This window comes from Lepisma saccharinum, chromosome 15 (assembly GCF_977018435.1).
Source record: "Lepisma saccharinum chromosome 15, izLepSacc3.1, whole genome shotgun sequence".
NCBI lineage: Eukaryota > Metazoa > Arthropoda > Insecta > Zygentoma > Lepismatidae > Lepisma > Lepisma saccharinum.
The window spans coordinates 70332920-70346456 of record NC_139243.1 but is presented as its reverse complement, the minus strand read 5'-3'; the positions used below and the strand labels follow the sequence as shown (position 1 = coordinate 70346456).

Genomic DNA, 13537 nt, shown 5'->3' with positions numbered 1-13537 from the left:
ACCTGTCACATCAGCTGAGGACCTCGTTGCTCGCATCAACGTCGCCGCCGCGACGGTAGCAGATACACCTGGCTTGTTTGCTCGTACTCGACAATCCTTGATTCGTCACTGTCATCTCTGCGTAGAAGTAAACGGCAGACATTTTGAAAACCGTCTGTGATTATTGCCCTCGGCAAATACCAGTGAGAACACTTTTGGTATTGCTCCCCACCCCCTTTGTGTGGTGAAAGTGACATCTTCAGTTGGTGTACAGTGACACGGACTGTCTGTGCGTAAGATATTGTAGCATTTGTTGTTTGTTGTGTGTGTGTGTGGGGGGGGATATTACGCAGTTGTCGCGTGTAAAAATACACGTTGTCGCAATCATCTGATATTGTGTTTTTCTTTCCCTCCTCCTGTCTCTCGTATGCCACATGACATGATTCGTTCATTCCTCGCGTGTAACTGGGGTATGCAACCGTGCTCAACTTTTCGGATTTTGTGTTCGGTGGTCATGTTGTGATGTTTGAGGTCGGGATGTGTTGTCTTGAACGCATTTCTCATTGTCACGGTCCTTCTTGCTGCGTTACATACCTTTTCCATGCATTGTTGTTGCTGGAAATCCCCAATTCCTTTGAGGACTCCATTGCGCATGCGTGCAGTGAACTTTTCATAGTGACTTCCGGACTGAGCACATACGATTCCTTTATGATTCCCTTGGAACCGCCTCTCTATCTGTGATAGTATTCGTCCCAGTTAAGTGTGACGTTCACTTTGTCACCTTTTGCGAGGCTCCTATCTCGGAAACGAAGCCTCTGTCGTAAAAATGGAACTTTGACTTTTTGCTTGTTTTCGTGTGAGGAATCACCTCCCAAGCGTTGTAAACGACCTTTAGGAACACCCTGTATAAATACCCGCCTAAATAGTTGCCCTAACTGTGCATCATGGGTACTGATCGGAACACGGAATATCTATAGCCCATCGTTTACAGACGTTTTCAGAACTAAATGAGGATAATATCATAAAAAATTAAGAACATATATATCGTATATTCATTTTATCCTCCTAGTTTGATAATAGTTCAATTTGCATAATTAATATTCCACCAAATTGTTGTCATACTGGTATTTCCACAAAATACTTTAGTTCTCTGAGACAGATACAAGATTAGGCCTCTTCAAGGCCGTTTGCAGGTGCAAAACCATTAGTTATATATCCCCATCACAGGCACGTACTGTATAGAGAACTATATTTCAGGATGGATCTGAGCCAAGTGTTTTACATGTGATAATAGTAATTAATAGGTTGATGAAATCTAATAAGTGAATTAAGTTTTATATAAGAGTTTGCAAACGAAGTTACTACTCACATTTTTGGATTTCTTCTTGACATAGTCAAAAAGTGTTCCAGTTTTTCTTTTTTTCATTCTCTCTGAACTCGGAGCTCAACAACATCCAACCACCATAATTCACTGCTATGTACTGAACGAAGATGATCGATTTGTTTTCTCATTCCTTTCATTTGTCTCTTTTGAAGGCAAACAATCAAAACCAAAACCTTCCAAATTTTGGCACCTCAGAAGTTCATAAGGTGAGGTAAACGAAGCATCAACAGATACCGACAATGAAAGTTAAAAGTAGCTTACATTCATGTGCAAAACCTAATTTTGGATGGACTGACTCACTCAAGAACACCAGGACTACAGTATTCCCATGCTCCTTTCTCTATTCTTGTACCTAATCATAATATACAATGTGCATTCCTTAATTAACTGTGTATTTGGAAATAGAAATACTGAGAGTAAAACACCACATTCAGAACAGAATTCTGCGTAATTTCAAACAGAGTTCTCAAATAATTTATGCAATTTCCATCACATAAATAATATTTCGTTACAAAATGAAATTGTGTTGAGTTATACATTGGGCCCTTTACAGGGTGTCCCAACAGAGAACTGGGGGGAAGCTCCCCCTGGTTTAGGTGCCCCTGGGTCCCACGAAGTGTAATATTCTTCAAGGTGGGTCCTCGATTGGAAAAGGTTGAGAACCACTGCCCTATTGGATGCACGAGGCAAAGAAAATTGGCTATTTTAACTGCAGAGGTAAGAATATGGACTAGATGTAGCACCCCTTTTCTATGTCAATTGTGACATGCCTATGATAAAAGTTCCCTGTGCATATTGCACTGTGCCATTGAGCCACATTTAGGGGATGTGAGGGTAGGGCACCAGACATTCTCGATCTTGGCCAATTTAGATATGATGTGACATATAAAATATTTGAAAAATATTCAAAAAACACCAAAAAATGGTACTTACGTTTTGTGAGTATGTTATTTACACAACAACATTTCGAGAATCTACTGTTCTCTTCTTCAGGTCCAAAACTTCGACTATGAAAAACTTTTCATAGGCACGTCGATATTTTAAAAACCAGGAATAAGGATGTGGGTTTGAAATGGGTTAGACAGGATTTTAAAATCTATGCCTAGAACTGATGTTGCCTTCATATTCTGTTACAAAATAACAGTCCCTGAAGTTAAAAGACCCTTTCCTTCTAAAACACGTATTTCAACATTGAACAATTTAAAATATTTTGACATGGCTATGGGAAGTTTCTCGTACTCAAAGTTTTGGACCTGAAGAAGATTGATTGATTGATTGATTTAGTTTATTTTACTTCGCGTTTTTGTGCCTCTTGGCTAATTTGCGAAGATGGGGATGAGTGATGAAATGATGAAATTGATGAATGGACATTCACAAACAACCAAGCCCGACCAGGATTCGAACCCGGGACCCTTGGCGTCGCAGCGCGATATGCTAACCTCTCGGCCACAGGGTCAGGCGGACCTGAAGAAGAGAACAGTAGATTCTCGAAACGTTGTTGTGTAAATAACATACTCACAAAACCATTTCTTTGTGTTTTTTTTAATATTTTTTAAATATTTTAAAAATACCAGTTATATTAGCCTTTCAACCTCCTCATTGTACAAAATTCCTGATGAACGCTCACGTTAGAAAACTGAAAAGTTGAATGTGGTGTTTTTATTACCCGCTATAGGTGTGGCCTTAATTATCATCATTTTTTTATGATGAGTGCATTAACAGACATTTATCAACAATGTAGGGTAAAATATAATGATTTAATTTTTTTTTAAGCATGGCAATATCTTGTTCTAGTTACATATATTCCATTCCTCATGTATTTTGAAAGAGTTTTACAATGAAGTCCACACCACACACACAAATGAAAATACAACAGAATAGAGTAGAATGAAATACAATTTTATTCACAAGAACCCTGATCCTTACATATTCCTTTCACAGTGGTTCTTCAAGAAGTATACATGATTTCATTATTAGTAACAGCAGGTGCAAAAATAATACTTTCTATACCTTAGAAATACATCTATTACCACACCAAGAGCAAATAAGATTCGACGGTAAGGATGTCGAATCGACCCTTCTGAATAGAAATATGTATCATACATCTTTGGAAAGAGTAGGAATCAAGGATTCCAGAAATGTATGACTTAAGGTGAGGAAACAATTGGAACTGTAAAATTTTCATAAAAATTGGCCCCCTTCCTGATTTCCAGCTCCGTCAGTGGAGTAATTGAGCACTACCGTGGCCCAGCCTTTTTTTAAAGGTATCCTTTAAAGGCATGTTAGAACATGGGCAACAAAAAAAAATACGAATGAAAACATGATTGAAAAAGAGTTCAATCCTAGTGAAAATTCGTATACATATCCACGTTGAAAACCAAAGTTCGACCTGGCAATACTGTGTATTTAAAACTAACATGGATTAGGTTAAAGGAAACAATCTATGGTGAGTAATGTAGTAGTAAATTTTTTATTATTTCATTGAAGTGTAACTTCAAATTGAGAAATGAACAGTGGCAAATCGTAGTGTGAAATACGTACTATTAGCGAACACCTCTTTCTTTTACTTCAAATGGTAAAACACAAGGGTCGATTGTGCAGTCTAGCTGATTTGACTATTTGTTACTATTACAACATATTCAAGTAAGAAAATTAACTTTACCTCAAAGCCCGTCTCCCCTTTCTTCTTCTCTTCTGCAGATGACGGGTATTCATTGAGAAGGTTTTCTGATTCAGAAGACATGTTATGGAAGTCCTCCAAGATTCTCTGGCTTATCTATGCACGGATAGCACACGAACTTTGGCAAACTGTCATCCTCTGAAACCTAGAATGAAGAAAACTGAAGTCATAAGTAGGGTAGGGCTGGGACATGGGTATTTAGACACTGGGTAGCTAAATGAAATTTGGGTAAATACTGGGTATTTATTAAAACTTTAGTCATCTACCAAGAGCCACCCCGCCATAGCTCAGTTTGTAGAGCATCTAGCTATCTCTCGGAAGACCTAGGCTCATTTCACGGCAGATCTGCACAAGGAAATTTTCCAGACAATTCCGTTTCTGCATGGCTCTGAGGATCACCCAGCCTCATATAAATGGGTACCTGGGGGCAATGCTGGAGGGAAACTGATTGCCATCACAACTTTGGCCACAATCAAGAATACCTGGAGCTATATACCTCAACATCACCCCATGTGCCTTTCTTTTTATTTTAGTTATGTACCTCAAAGGTAGATATTTATTACAAATTAAATGTTCCCGTATATATTTTGTATTGAGACAAAAATATAAACATTCCTCTTAGCAATTGTTACAGTTGAACATCTTGATTCCCTACCAAACTTGCAAAAATTTGTTGTAAACTGAATTTTTAAATTATACAAAGCTTTGTATATTTCTATTCCTATTATATTTTCGTCATTCCCGTATTACATCGTCACTTTCCCAGATACATTCACATCTCTTACTCAGTATGGCCACTACAGGACTATGACAAAATTCAAGTATAATTCCTGGTAAAGTAAATTCAAGGGTATAAGCAGATGTTTTCTCTATTTCAACCTTACATATTACCACCTCTCAATTCCCCAAACAAATATATTAACATTATAAAGGGTCTGTGATTACAATGTATCCACAAAATACTAATTCAATTAAATGGCATACGTACACACACACACACTTATCTATCTCTACATAATATTTAATTTCAGGTGTGGAGTGGTTTAATTTGCCATTTCACTAGTTCATGAACGAAATACATATATCTACAAACACAAGTCACAGATGTTAAGGAATACATTAATCTACAAAAAGAATTGTTAATTGTATAAGAATTTCAAATCCAAATTTTAATTGTTTGAAATTAATTTGTTGTACTTCCAGTGGTACTCTAAAAGTTGGTAGTGTGTGCTGCAGGCCAATATTTTAAATATTGTTAAAATTACACTTTATTAAATTGTAAGTGAGTGTGGCATGCACCCAAGACCGATCACAGGTTAATATACAATATTATACTCTTGAAAATAAAAAGATGAAGCATTTTCAAGCTCATAAAAGTTTCAAGCAATGAGGGAGCGTTTTTCTTATGTGATCAAATTCATCAGTGACATAGTTGAGGTGTTTAAAACTCTTGGACCAACAGAATGAAGACTGTATGATGGAACAGGGTGTAATGCCCTGGACATTACATTGTAATTCTTTGTTATTTAGTTAAAATATAGTATTGGTCGTTTTCAATATGGCAAACATTTATGACGCCATAGAGAACTAGTGTCAGATAGAAAATAAACTAACCTTGATGTGCCAGGACCTGGCAACATTTAAGAAACTAATAGATTTATCAACAAGCAAGAAATACTATAGCAACTAAAAAATATAGTGGAAAAGATGTCTTGAAAAATTGCAATATGTGATTTAAAGTTCATTTAATTGCTGTTAAGTGTGAGTTTCAAAGAATAAACCTTGGGTAACATTATCGTATGAGGGAAACAGATTACTTCAAATTTACAGAAAAAAGTACTTACGGAAATCATTTTCTTTAGCATTGTGGAAGTTCCTGAATATAGATTTGATCCATTTTAATGTGAATGCGTGTTGTTTTTTAGATGGAGCACATGTTTAGGTTGAAATGAGTGCTAATGGAACCTAACCTAACCTCGTAGGCATACCTCGTCCCCGTGAATGGATAGTGGGGCTATTGTGAACAGAAAATGTAAAAAGAAAAAGGTACTTACCGGAAGAGATGCCAGCTGCTGCACCACAAACGTGAACCGCGAATGCAAAGAAGCAATCACCATGCAGATAGGGACGTAAAGTAGAGTCTAGCCGTATGTTAACATCAGTGACGTGCGGTGACCTCGACATTTGGGGTGGCGAAGGTTGGTTGGTGTGGGTCATACCCTCCCCCCCCCCCCCCAACACACAAATCTGAAATTTGGAAGTTTTTGTCCTCTTGAATTTCAGCTGCAGCAAGATCTTTATTAGCATCTGCCTGTCCAAGTGCCTATTGTTTAATTCCAGTTCTTTCATAGCCACTGCATTTTTTTACGTAGTAAGGTAAAGGTAAAACACAATGCCATGAAGCCACATTTAGGGGATGTGGGGGTGGGGCCCCATGCATTTTCGATCTTCTCTTTTGGAGGTGATATGCCCAGCACATGCTTCATCTGCCTTTGTCCCCCAAGGTTGCCCCCAGGTACCCATTGGTTTAAGGTTGGGCAAACCCCAGAACCACTTTTTGCAGGGACAAGGCCAAAAAAACCCGACCTTAGATCACTCACCCTGGAAACCGAACCAGGGTCTCCCACATGGCAGTCAAATGGGTAACAGTTGTCAATTTCATTTGTTCATTTTTACACAAGAAAGTACTTACCGAAATGAGTTTCTGTAGCATTATCGAAGGTGGTGGAGATGTTTTCTTTCATCGCTGAATCTGTTTTACGGGGAATTCATGTATTTTTGAAGAGAAATATCTCTCAGACGCACAATTGGCGTTCAATTTGCTTTCCCGTGAACCGGATGTTGGGCACGCTTGATGACGTAATCTCCTGCCATTGTTTTCAACCACGCCATTGTTTTACAGGAAAATAATTTAGGGAATTTTTCGATGAATTTAGGGGTGAAATGAGTGCTAATGGAACCTAAGCTAACAGGCCTAACCTAACCTCATGTGAATGGTTCATGGGGCTACCCGTGGATGGTTTTTGTGGCTAACGTCAATGGTTTGTGAGGATAGCGTGAATGGTTTGTGGGGCTACCTGTGGATGGTTTTTGGGGCTAAGGTCAATGGTTTTGGGGCTATCTGTTGGGCATTTTTTGGTTAGTAAAGTTGGAGGTACTAGTTTACTATCCTTTGGACAGATTTCTTCACTTCTACAGAAGAAACTACTTACCGTAATAAGTTCCTGTAGTATTGTCTAACATCTGGAAGGTGTTTTGTGTGATGTGGGAATGTTTCATAGCGGAAATTCAACCATTGACGCATAGCCCCATGAACCATTTCCGGTAAGGTTAGGTTAGGTAGGGTCACAATAGGTTACACTAGTTAAAAATTGGTTTCGAAAAAATATGTGTAGCCCCACACACCATTCTTGCATAACCCCCACACACCATTCTCGCATAGCCCCATGAACCATTGACACATAGCCCCACAAACCATTTGTGGAAACGTACGTTCTTCAGTTACAAAAACACTTTTTTTAAAAAAAAAATGATCAAAAAAAAACGTGAATACACATTAAAAAATGATACGCGAAGCAGATAGGTAAGTAGAAATGTCAAAAATTGACAAAACTCAGAACTTATAGGTGTCCGAAGGATAGTAAACATTTACCGAAGTGGTGTATTGCAGAAGGGAAACAAGGAAGAATATTGGGGCTATTATTGACATTATTTTCGTCAGAAAAGCAGAGTAGCACCTAAAAGAATGTTTCGCAATGCACAATAGGTAAGTTCCAATGTAAGAAGTGATGAAATAAATGAGTGCGGCATGTTCAGCCGATAGACAACTGGTAATGTCAAATGCCCTACCGACTAGTGTGAGTGCTCTGCTTTTTTGCTTTTTGTGCCATTTTTGGCTAATTTCCAAAGAAGGGGATGAGTGATGATATAAAATTGATGAATGGACACTCACAAACATTCATGCCCAGGATTCATACCATCGGAGCACGATGTGCTAATCACTCTGTCACGGAGAATTGTCCTTACCGACTAGACCGCTGTGGTATTTTGCGTGGTTTGATTTCTAATTATGTCTGTTAACACACATCATACTTCAGAGGTTTCGTGACTACTTCCTGCATGTTTTCTGGAGAACAATATTTCCCTCCCATGCACTTCTATATGATTGTTTGCAAGCAGTCATTCATTTACTATTGTCTTAGTTACAGACTTCTGCTACCATCTTCTTTCACGTGTGTGGGATGTGAAGGAGTATTATTTCACTCCTAAATGTTTTTGTTGTTATGTTAGTCAGGTCAGGTTTATGGCTCTTGGAATTAATAAAATATTCTGAAACACTTTCATTATTAGATTAGGTGGATCACCTTTAGGTCTCTTAGCAGTAGACTAATTGGTAACAGTTAGATATAGCGAAAATGCATTTCTTCAAATTTACAGGAGAAGAGACGGAAAAGTACTTATGGAATTGAGTTCGTGTGGACTTTTGGAAGATGGGAATAGTGTTTTTTCCATTCGTGCAACTTATTCGGCCGGTAAATAATGTAATTTTCGACATTCATGTATCTCCGTTGCACGATAGCTCATGCCACCATTACCGTCGACTATGTGAATCAAATGTTCTGTGTATTCGATTATATAACCCCCTGTCAGTGTAGCAACCATGTTGTAGTTTTACAAGATGATGTGTGAGCGTTTTTTTTTTTTCAATTTAATTTTCTATGTTGCCTAACCTAACTGAACCTAACCTAACCTTCTGTGGATAGGTTGTGCGGCATTTTTCAGTTCATAAGTTTGGTAACACTGCATAAAGAAAGAGAGGAGAAGGGAGAGGAGAATTTCTCTCCCTCTTCTTCTTCTTCTCCCTCTCTCTCTCTCTCTGCATCATTGCCCTACCCCCTCTCTCTCTCTCGAAAGAAAGGACAAGGAGCTTCTTCTTCCTTAGAGAGAGAGAGGGAGAGAGAGGGAGAAGAGAGGAGAGAGAGAGAGAGAGAGAGAGAGAGAGAGAGACTGGTAACACTGCATATCAGCTGACGATAGACAACATAGGTCAAGATTTGGCTGCCAATTAGCAACGACCAATAAATACTTACAATGTTAAAAATAACGCTTTTTTCATTGAAAAAAAGTAATCCTAAGTTGAAAAGTGTTCCGCTATGCATATGAGGTAAGTACAAATGAAATTAATTTGAAAATGAAGGAGTTAAACGTGTTTTCGCTATATCTAACTAGTACCGAATAATCAATGCCCCTAAATGCTTTAAACACCTGATCACTTCTTGATCTGGATTTGAGCACAAATCTTCCTTTGAGCCTCTCATAATAATTTGCAAATAATTGACGAAAGTTCAGCAGGGGGAAAGAGAAACTACATTCCATCTTACTATTTCACAAATTCGGTATTACATCCAAAACAGGGGTATAGCTAGGATGACTCCCAAAAATCCCATTCCTGTCTATATTTAGTGTAATTTTACATGTAATTATATAGTGTACTTTGATACCTCTGATGCAGAAATGGAACCTGTATTAACCATGTAAACAAAACAAAACTAAAAGTTTCACTACGCACCTGGTTGCAAATTGACTGCACGTATATGTACAAAAATTGGATAGCATATGAAACACTGTTGGTACACATGAGAATGAATTTGTACAGCTTTTCAAATATATTCTATCACAGTAGTTCCCCAAGTGTGTGTCGTGGTGGGGTAGGCCACCATGGATAGCTTACAGGGGTGTCGCGAAATGTTCCAATATTTTCACTGAAATGACACTTCCAGATATGTGCTTATTTAGTACTTTTGGTACCTGTTCGACCTCTGACGAACACCTCTCACTCGTTTATTTTGTCATTTTTAACATACCTACTTATCTATTCTGCATTGCGGAACATTCTTTAAGGTGGGATTATGCTTTTTTCATGAAAATAATGTCACTTTTTCACATTATGAGTAATTATTGTTCTTCACTTTTTAGCTTGCGTAACACACAATATGGCGTGCACAGCTGTGGCGTTCTGGATCATCATGTGTCATGATTGTTGATTTGCAGCATTTCCAACCATCTTAACCAAAAAATACCTACTATTACACTTTATCGTTTTACATGTTTCGATGATTTCTTGCACGGGTAGCCCCACATACCATTCACGGATAGCACCATGCACGGTAAGGTTAGGTTACGTTAGGAAATCATAGTTAAAATGGGGGGTCGTAATAATGTCAGGAGGGACATGTCATCTCCTTGCAAAACCACTGCGTGGTTGGAAACAGTGACAGAGGGTTACGTCATCAAATGCATGCAACATCCGATTCAGGTAGAGGAAGCAAATGAAAGGAACGGTAATTGTGTGTTGGAGAGATATTTCTCAGGAAAAAAAAAAGAATTCGCGCTCAAACAGATTACATGATGAGGGAAAACACCTTCATGAACTTTAACAATGCTACAGAAAGTGATTTCCGTAAGTAGTTTCTTCTGTAAAAATGAAGAAATCTGTTCGGCAGACATCGAACAGTTACTGTACTTTTTACATCTAAAATGTTTGTGAATTTGATATGTGTTTATTTTTTAACATAAGGCAAGCAACATAACTACACTAACTGAGCATCGCAAGTGCTAGATAGGCTTACATTCTGACTTGGGTGCCGCAGAAAAATTTTGAAACATAAGGGCCCCATGAAATGAAAAAGTTTGGGAACCTCTTGTTACGTACCTTTCACTAAGTTCAGGAATTTACCCGTCGCTCCGCATGTCGTTGTCACAAGACTCTTATCAATTACAAGGCGTGGAAAACAAAACTCACTGTTTCATCTTTATACAAGGTTTGGTACTATTATCGTATGAGAGAAACACCTACGAATCATATATTTCGGACTTCCTTACATTGCTAACGTGTTATTTTCGAATGCGGAACATTTCTTAAGGTGAAATAATGCATTTCTAACTAAGATAATATCTGTTTCTTTTATTTACGAGTACTTACTGTTACTTGTTGTTTCGAATCTGTAACACATCATGGACGTGATAGCGTACTGCTTTAGGGGGTGTTCTGAGAGTGTTTTGTTAATTTATGCAGTGTTGGAACCTCGTTCACCGGAAAATATCTTCTTTCGTCGCAAACCATTGACGTTAGCATCACAAACCATTGACGTTAGCCCCACAAACCATTCACGTTAGCCACAAAAACCATTTTCCGTAAGGTTAGATTAAGTTAGGTTGGGCAAGCATAGTTAAAAAGAAAAAAAATACTCGACAGATGGTTCTAGTGAAAACACTGCGAGGCTGATACACTGGCTAAAGGGGTTGCATCATCTTAACACACGGAACACTGCACTCTCATGCAGAAAGCAAATGGCGGGAGCAGAAACAGCGTGTCGGACAGAGATTTTCGCAGAAAACAACACGCATTCACATTAAAATGGATAAAATCTATATTCAGGAACTTCCACAACGCTAAAGAAAATGATTTCCGTAAGTACTTTTTCTGTAAATTTGAAGGAATCTGTTTCCCCTCATACGATAATGTTACCCTCATGATCAAATCGCAATAAAACAAAAGGAACTTGAGCCCCTTTGGTTTTAGGCTCCACTCTCTTCCAGCTTGAATTCAATTCTAATTTCACCCCTCTAAAGATCACACACAGATGAAAAGTTCTGCATAAACCCCTGGCACTGATACGCAGTGGAATTACATTACACCTAAAGTATACACCACTGGAGGTACTAACTTTCTTACACGGGAACGAAGCAAACAGCCTGACATAACTCCATGTGTTCGAGGTAAACAAGAAAGATGAAGAAACAAAACACTAACCAAAGCGCCTATATGGCTGCAGTGTTGCAGATCAAAATTAGAAAAGTCCTTCTCATGTTCTTCCTCTTTTGGCCCACAACGCCTTTGCAAGTTTATATTGGATGTAGGAACGTGATAATTTCAAATTCAAGTGGTGTTTTCTGAGAAGGCAACATTATTACGGGGTAATATGCCTTGTTTACCCACCTGTTAAAAAATACATTGTGCCCCCTCGCTGGAAAAAATTTTTGGACATCCCCTAGCCCCTTCAGTGCGCACGCCTAGCCCCCCCCCCCCCCGCCTCCGAGAACGTTGTTCATCCGCTGCTATCATATCATATCATTAGATCATCGGATTTAGTAGCAGATCTTCTGCAGGGCGATTCACGAAAATGTCTACAAAATCGACTCCAAAACGAAGTAGTAGTTTTTAGTAGTAAAAGATGTAGTAAAGTGCGATTCACGAAACGTCTACTAAGAATCGACTATAGACGGTGTTAAAAATGTAAACATAAACATTGGTAAGGTCTATCCCGGTCGCGAAATTTCTCTTTCCACTACAGCGCCTTGAATAACGTAGTGTGGAAAACGACCCAAGAAACAGGTTCCCCGAGACGATGGCAGTGCGACCGACTCGGGGCTGTTTCAGTCTTGTGGGAGATTGGTTGACCGTAGTTAGTATTCTGTGTTTCTACTGTTCCTTGCGAACCGGCTGAAGCCAAATTCGTGTCCATATTCACGAACCTTTTCTTCTACTAAATTTTATTGCCAGAATGTGAGTAGAATACGTGTAATATTGGGTCGGGTACCCTATTCTACACCCTCGAATTTTGAATTTTTTTTCTTTCATTATGAAGGTTATGTGATCCTACTTCTGAATAAAAAAACATTGGAGCGCGGAAAGAAGTATTTACGACTCTACAGCCGTTTGAAGTGGCGATTTTGTCGTTTGCAATAGTTCGGACGTATTTTTAACTATGTTCGCCGCGCTTTCTTTTTTCGATGAATTTAGGGGTGAATTGAGTGCTAATGGAACCTAACCTAACAGGCCTAACCTAACCTTGTGTGAATGGTTTGTGGGGCTATCCGTGGATGGTTTTTGGGGCTACGAGTGAAAGGTTTCCGGGCGTTATCGCACATTTACCAAGGCATTAAAAATTAGCCGGTGTCACCTGCCCCGAACACTATTTCTCACTTTTGTCGCATTGACTCATGAAGAAACAAAAATTAGCCAAATTTAATGCTGAAAGTAAAGCTGAGAAGTTAACTTACCTATTTTCCCCAAGGCCAGGCATTGCAGGTGGAAGTTGAAACTAAAAGTCGTTAAGTGCAGTCAGTCGTATGCAATAAGTCGTCTTTTTTGTCCTTTTCCACAGAATATTGCCCTACCCCGTCGTTCCATGATAAAAATAAGAAGTCGCAAATTATCCCAGCCCACAAGTCATTCAGAAAACGGCCTACAGTTGCCGAAAAGAAATGTGCACGATGTTAATAATAAATAAATTTCTTTATTCAGCGGGCGAGGTTCAGCCAAGGGCTGCTCTGCCACCTAATAAGATAACGTATTTACACACGCTGAGGATACCGTTCAACAATATGTTGAATGATATTCCTCATCGTGTCTCGTCGCTGTTTTCCATACCTGTCAAACCACATGAACTCATCCAGATATAAGACATAAGAAGAAGAAGAATATGTTCAGA

The 13537-nt window shown here is 38.7% G+C and overlaps 1 protein-coding gene across 1 annotated transcript in view; it reads right to left on the bottom strand.

Annotated features, from left to right (window-relative positions):
- LOC145999321 (uncharacterized) overlaps positions 1-13263 on the bottom strand; it is a 145251-nt gene extending 131988 nt beyond the window's left edge. The window contains exons 1-2 of the mRNA XM_083136262.1: positions 13107-13263; positions 4026-4188 (exon numbers count right to left, since the gene is read on the bottom strand). Of these exons, the coding sequence (XP_082992388.1) occupies positions 4026-4106 (81 nt within the window). The 5' untranslated portion in view covers positions 4107-4188; positions 13107-13263. The remainder of the gene's footprint in view (positions 1-4025; positions 4189-13106) is intronic.
- Positions 13264-13537: the final 274 nt, after the last annotated feature.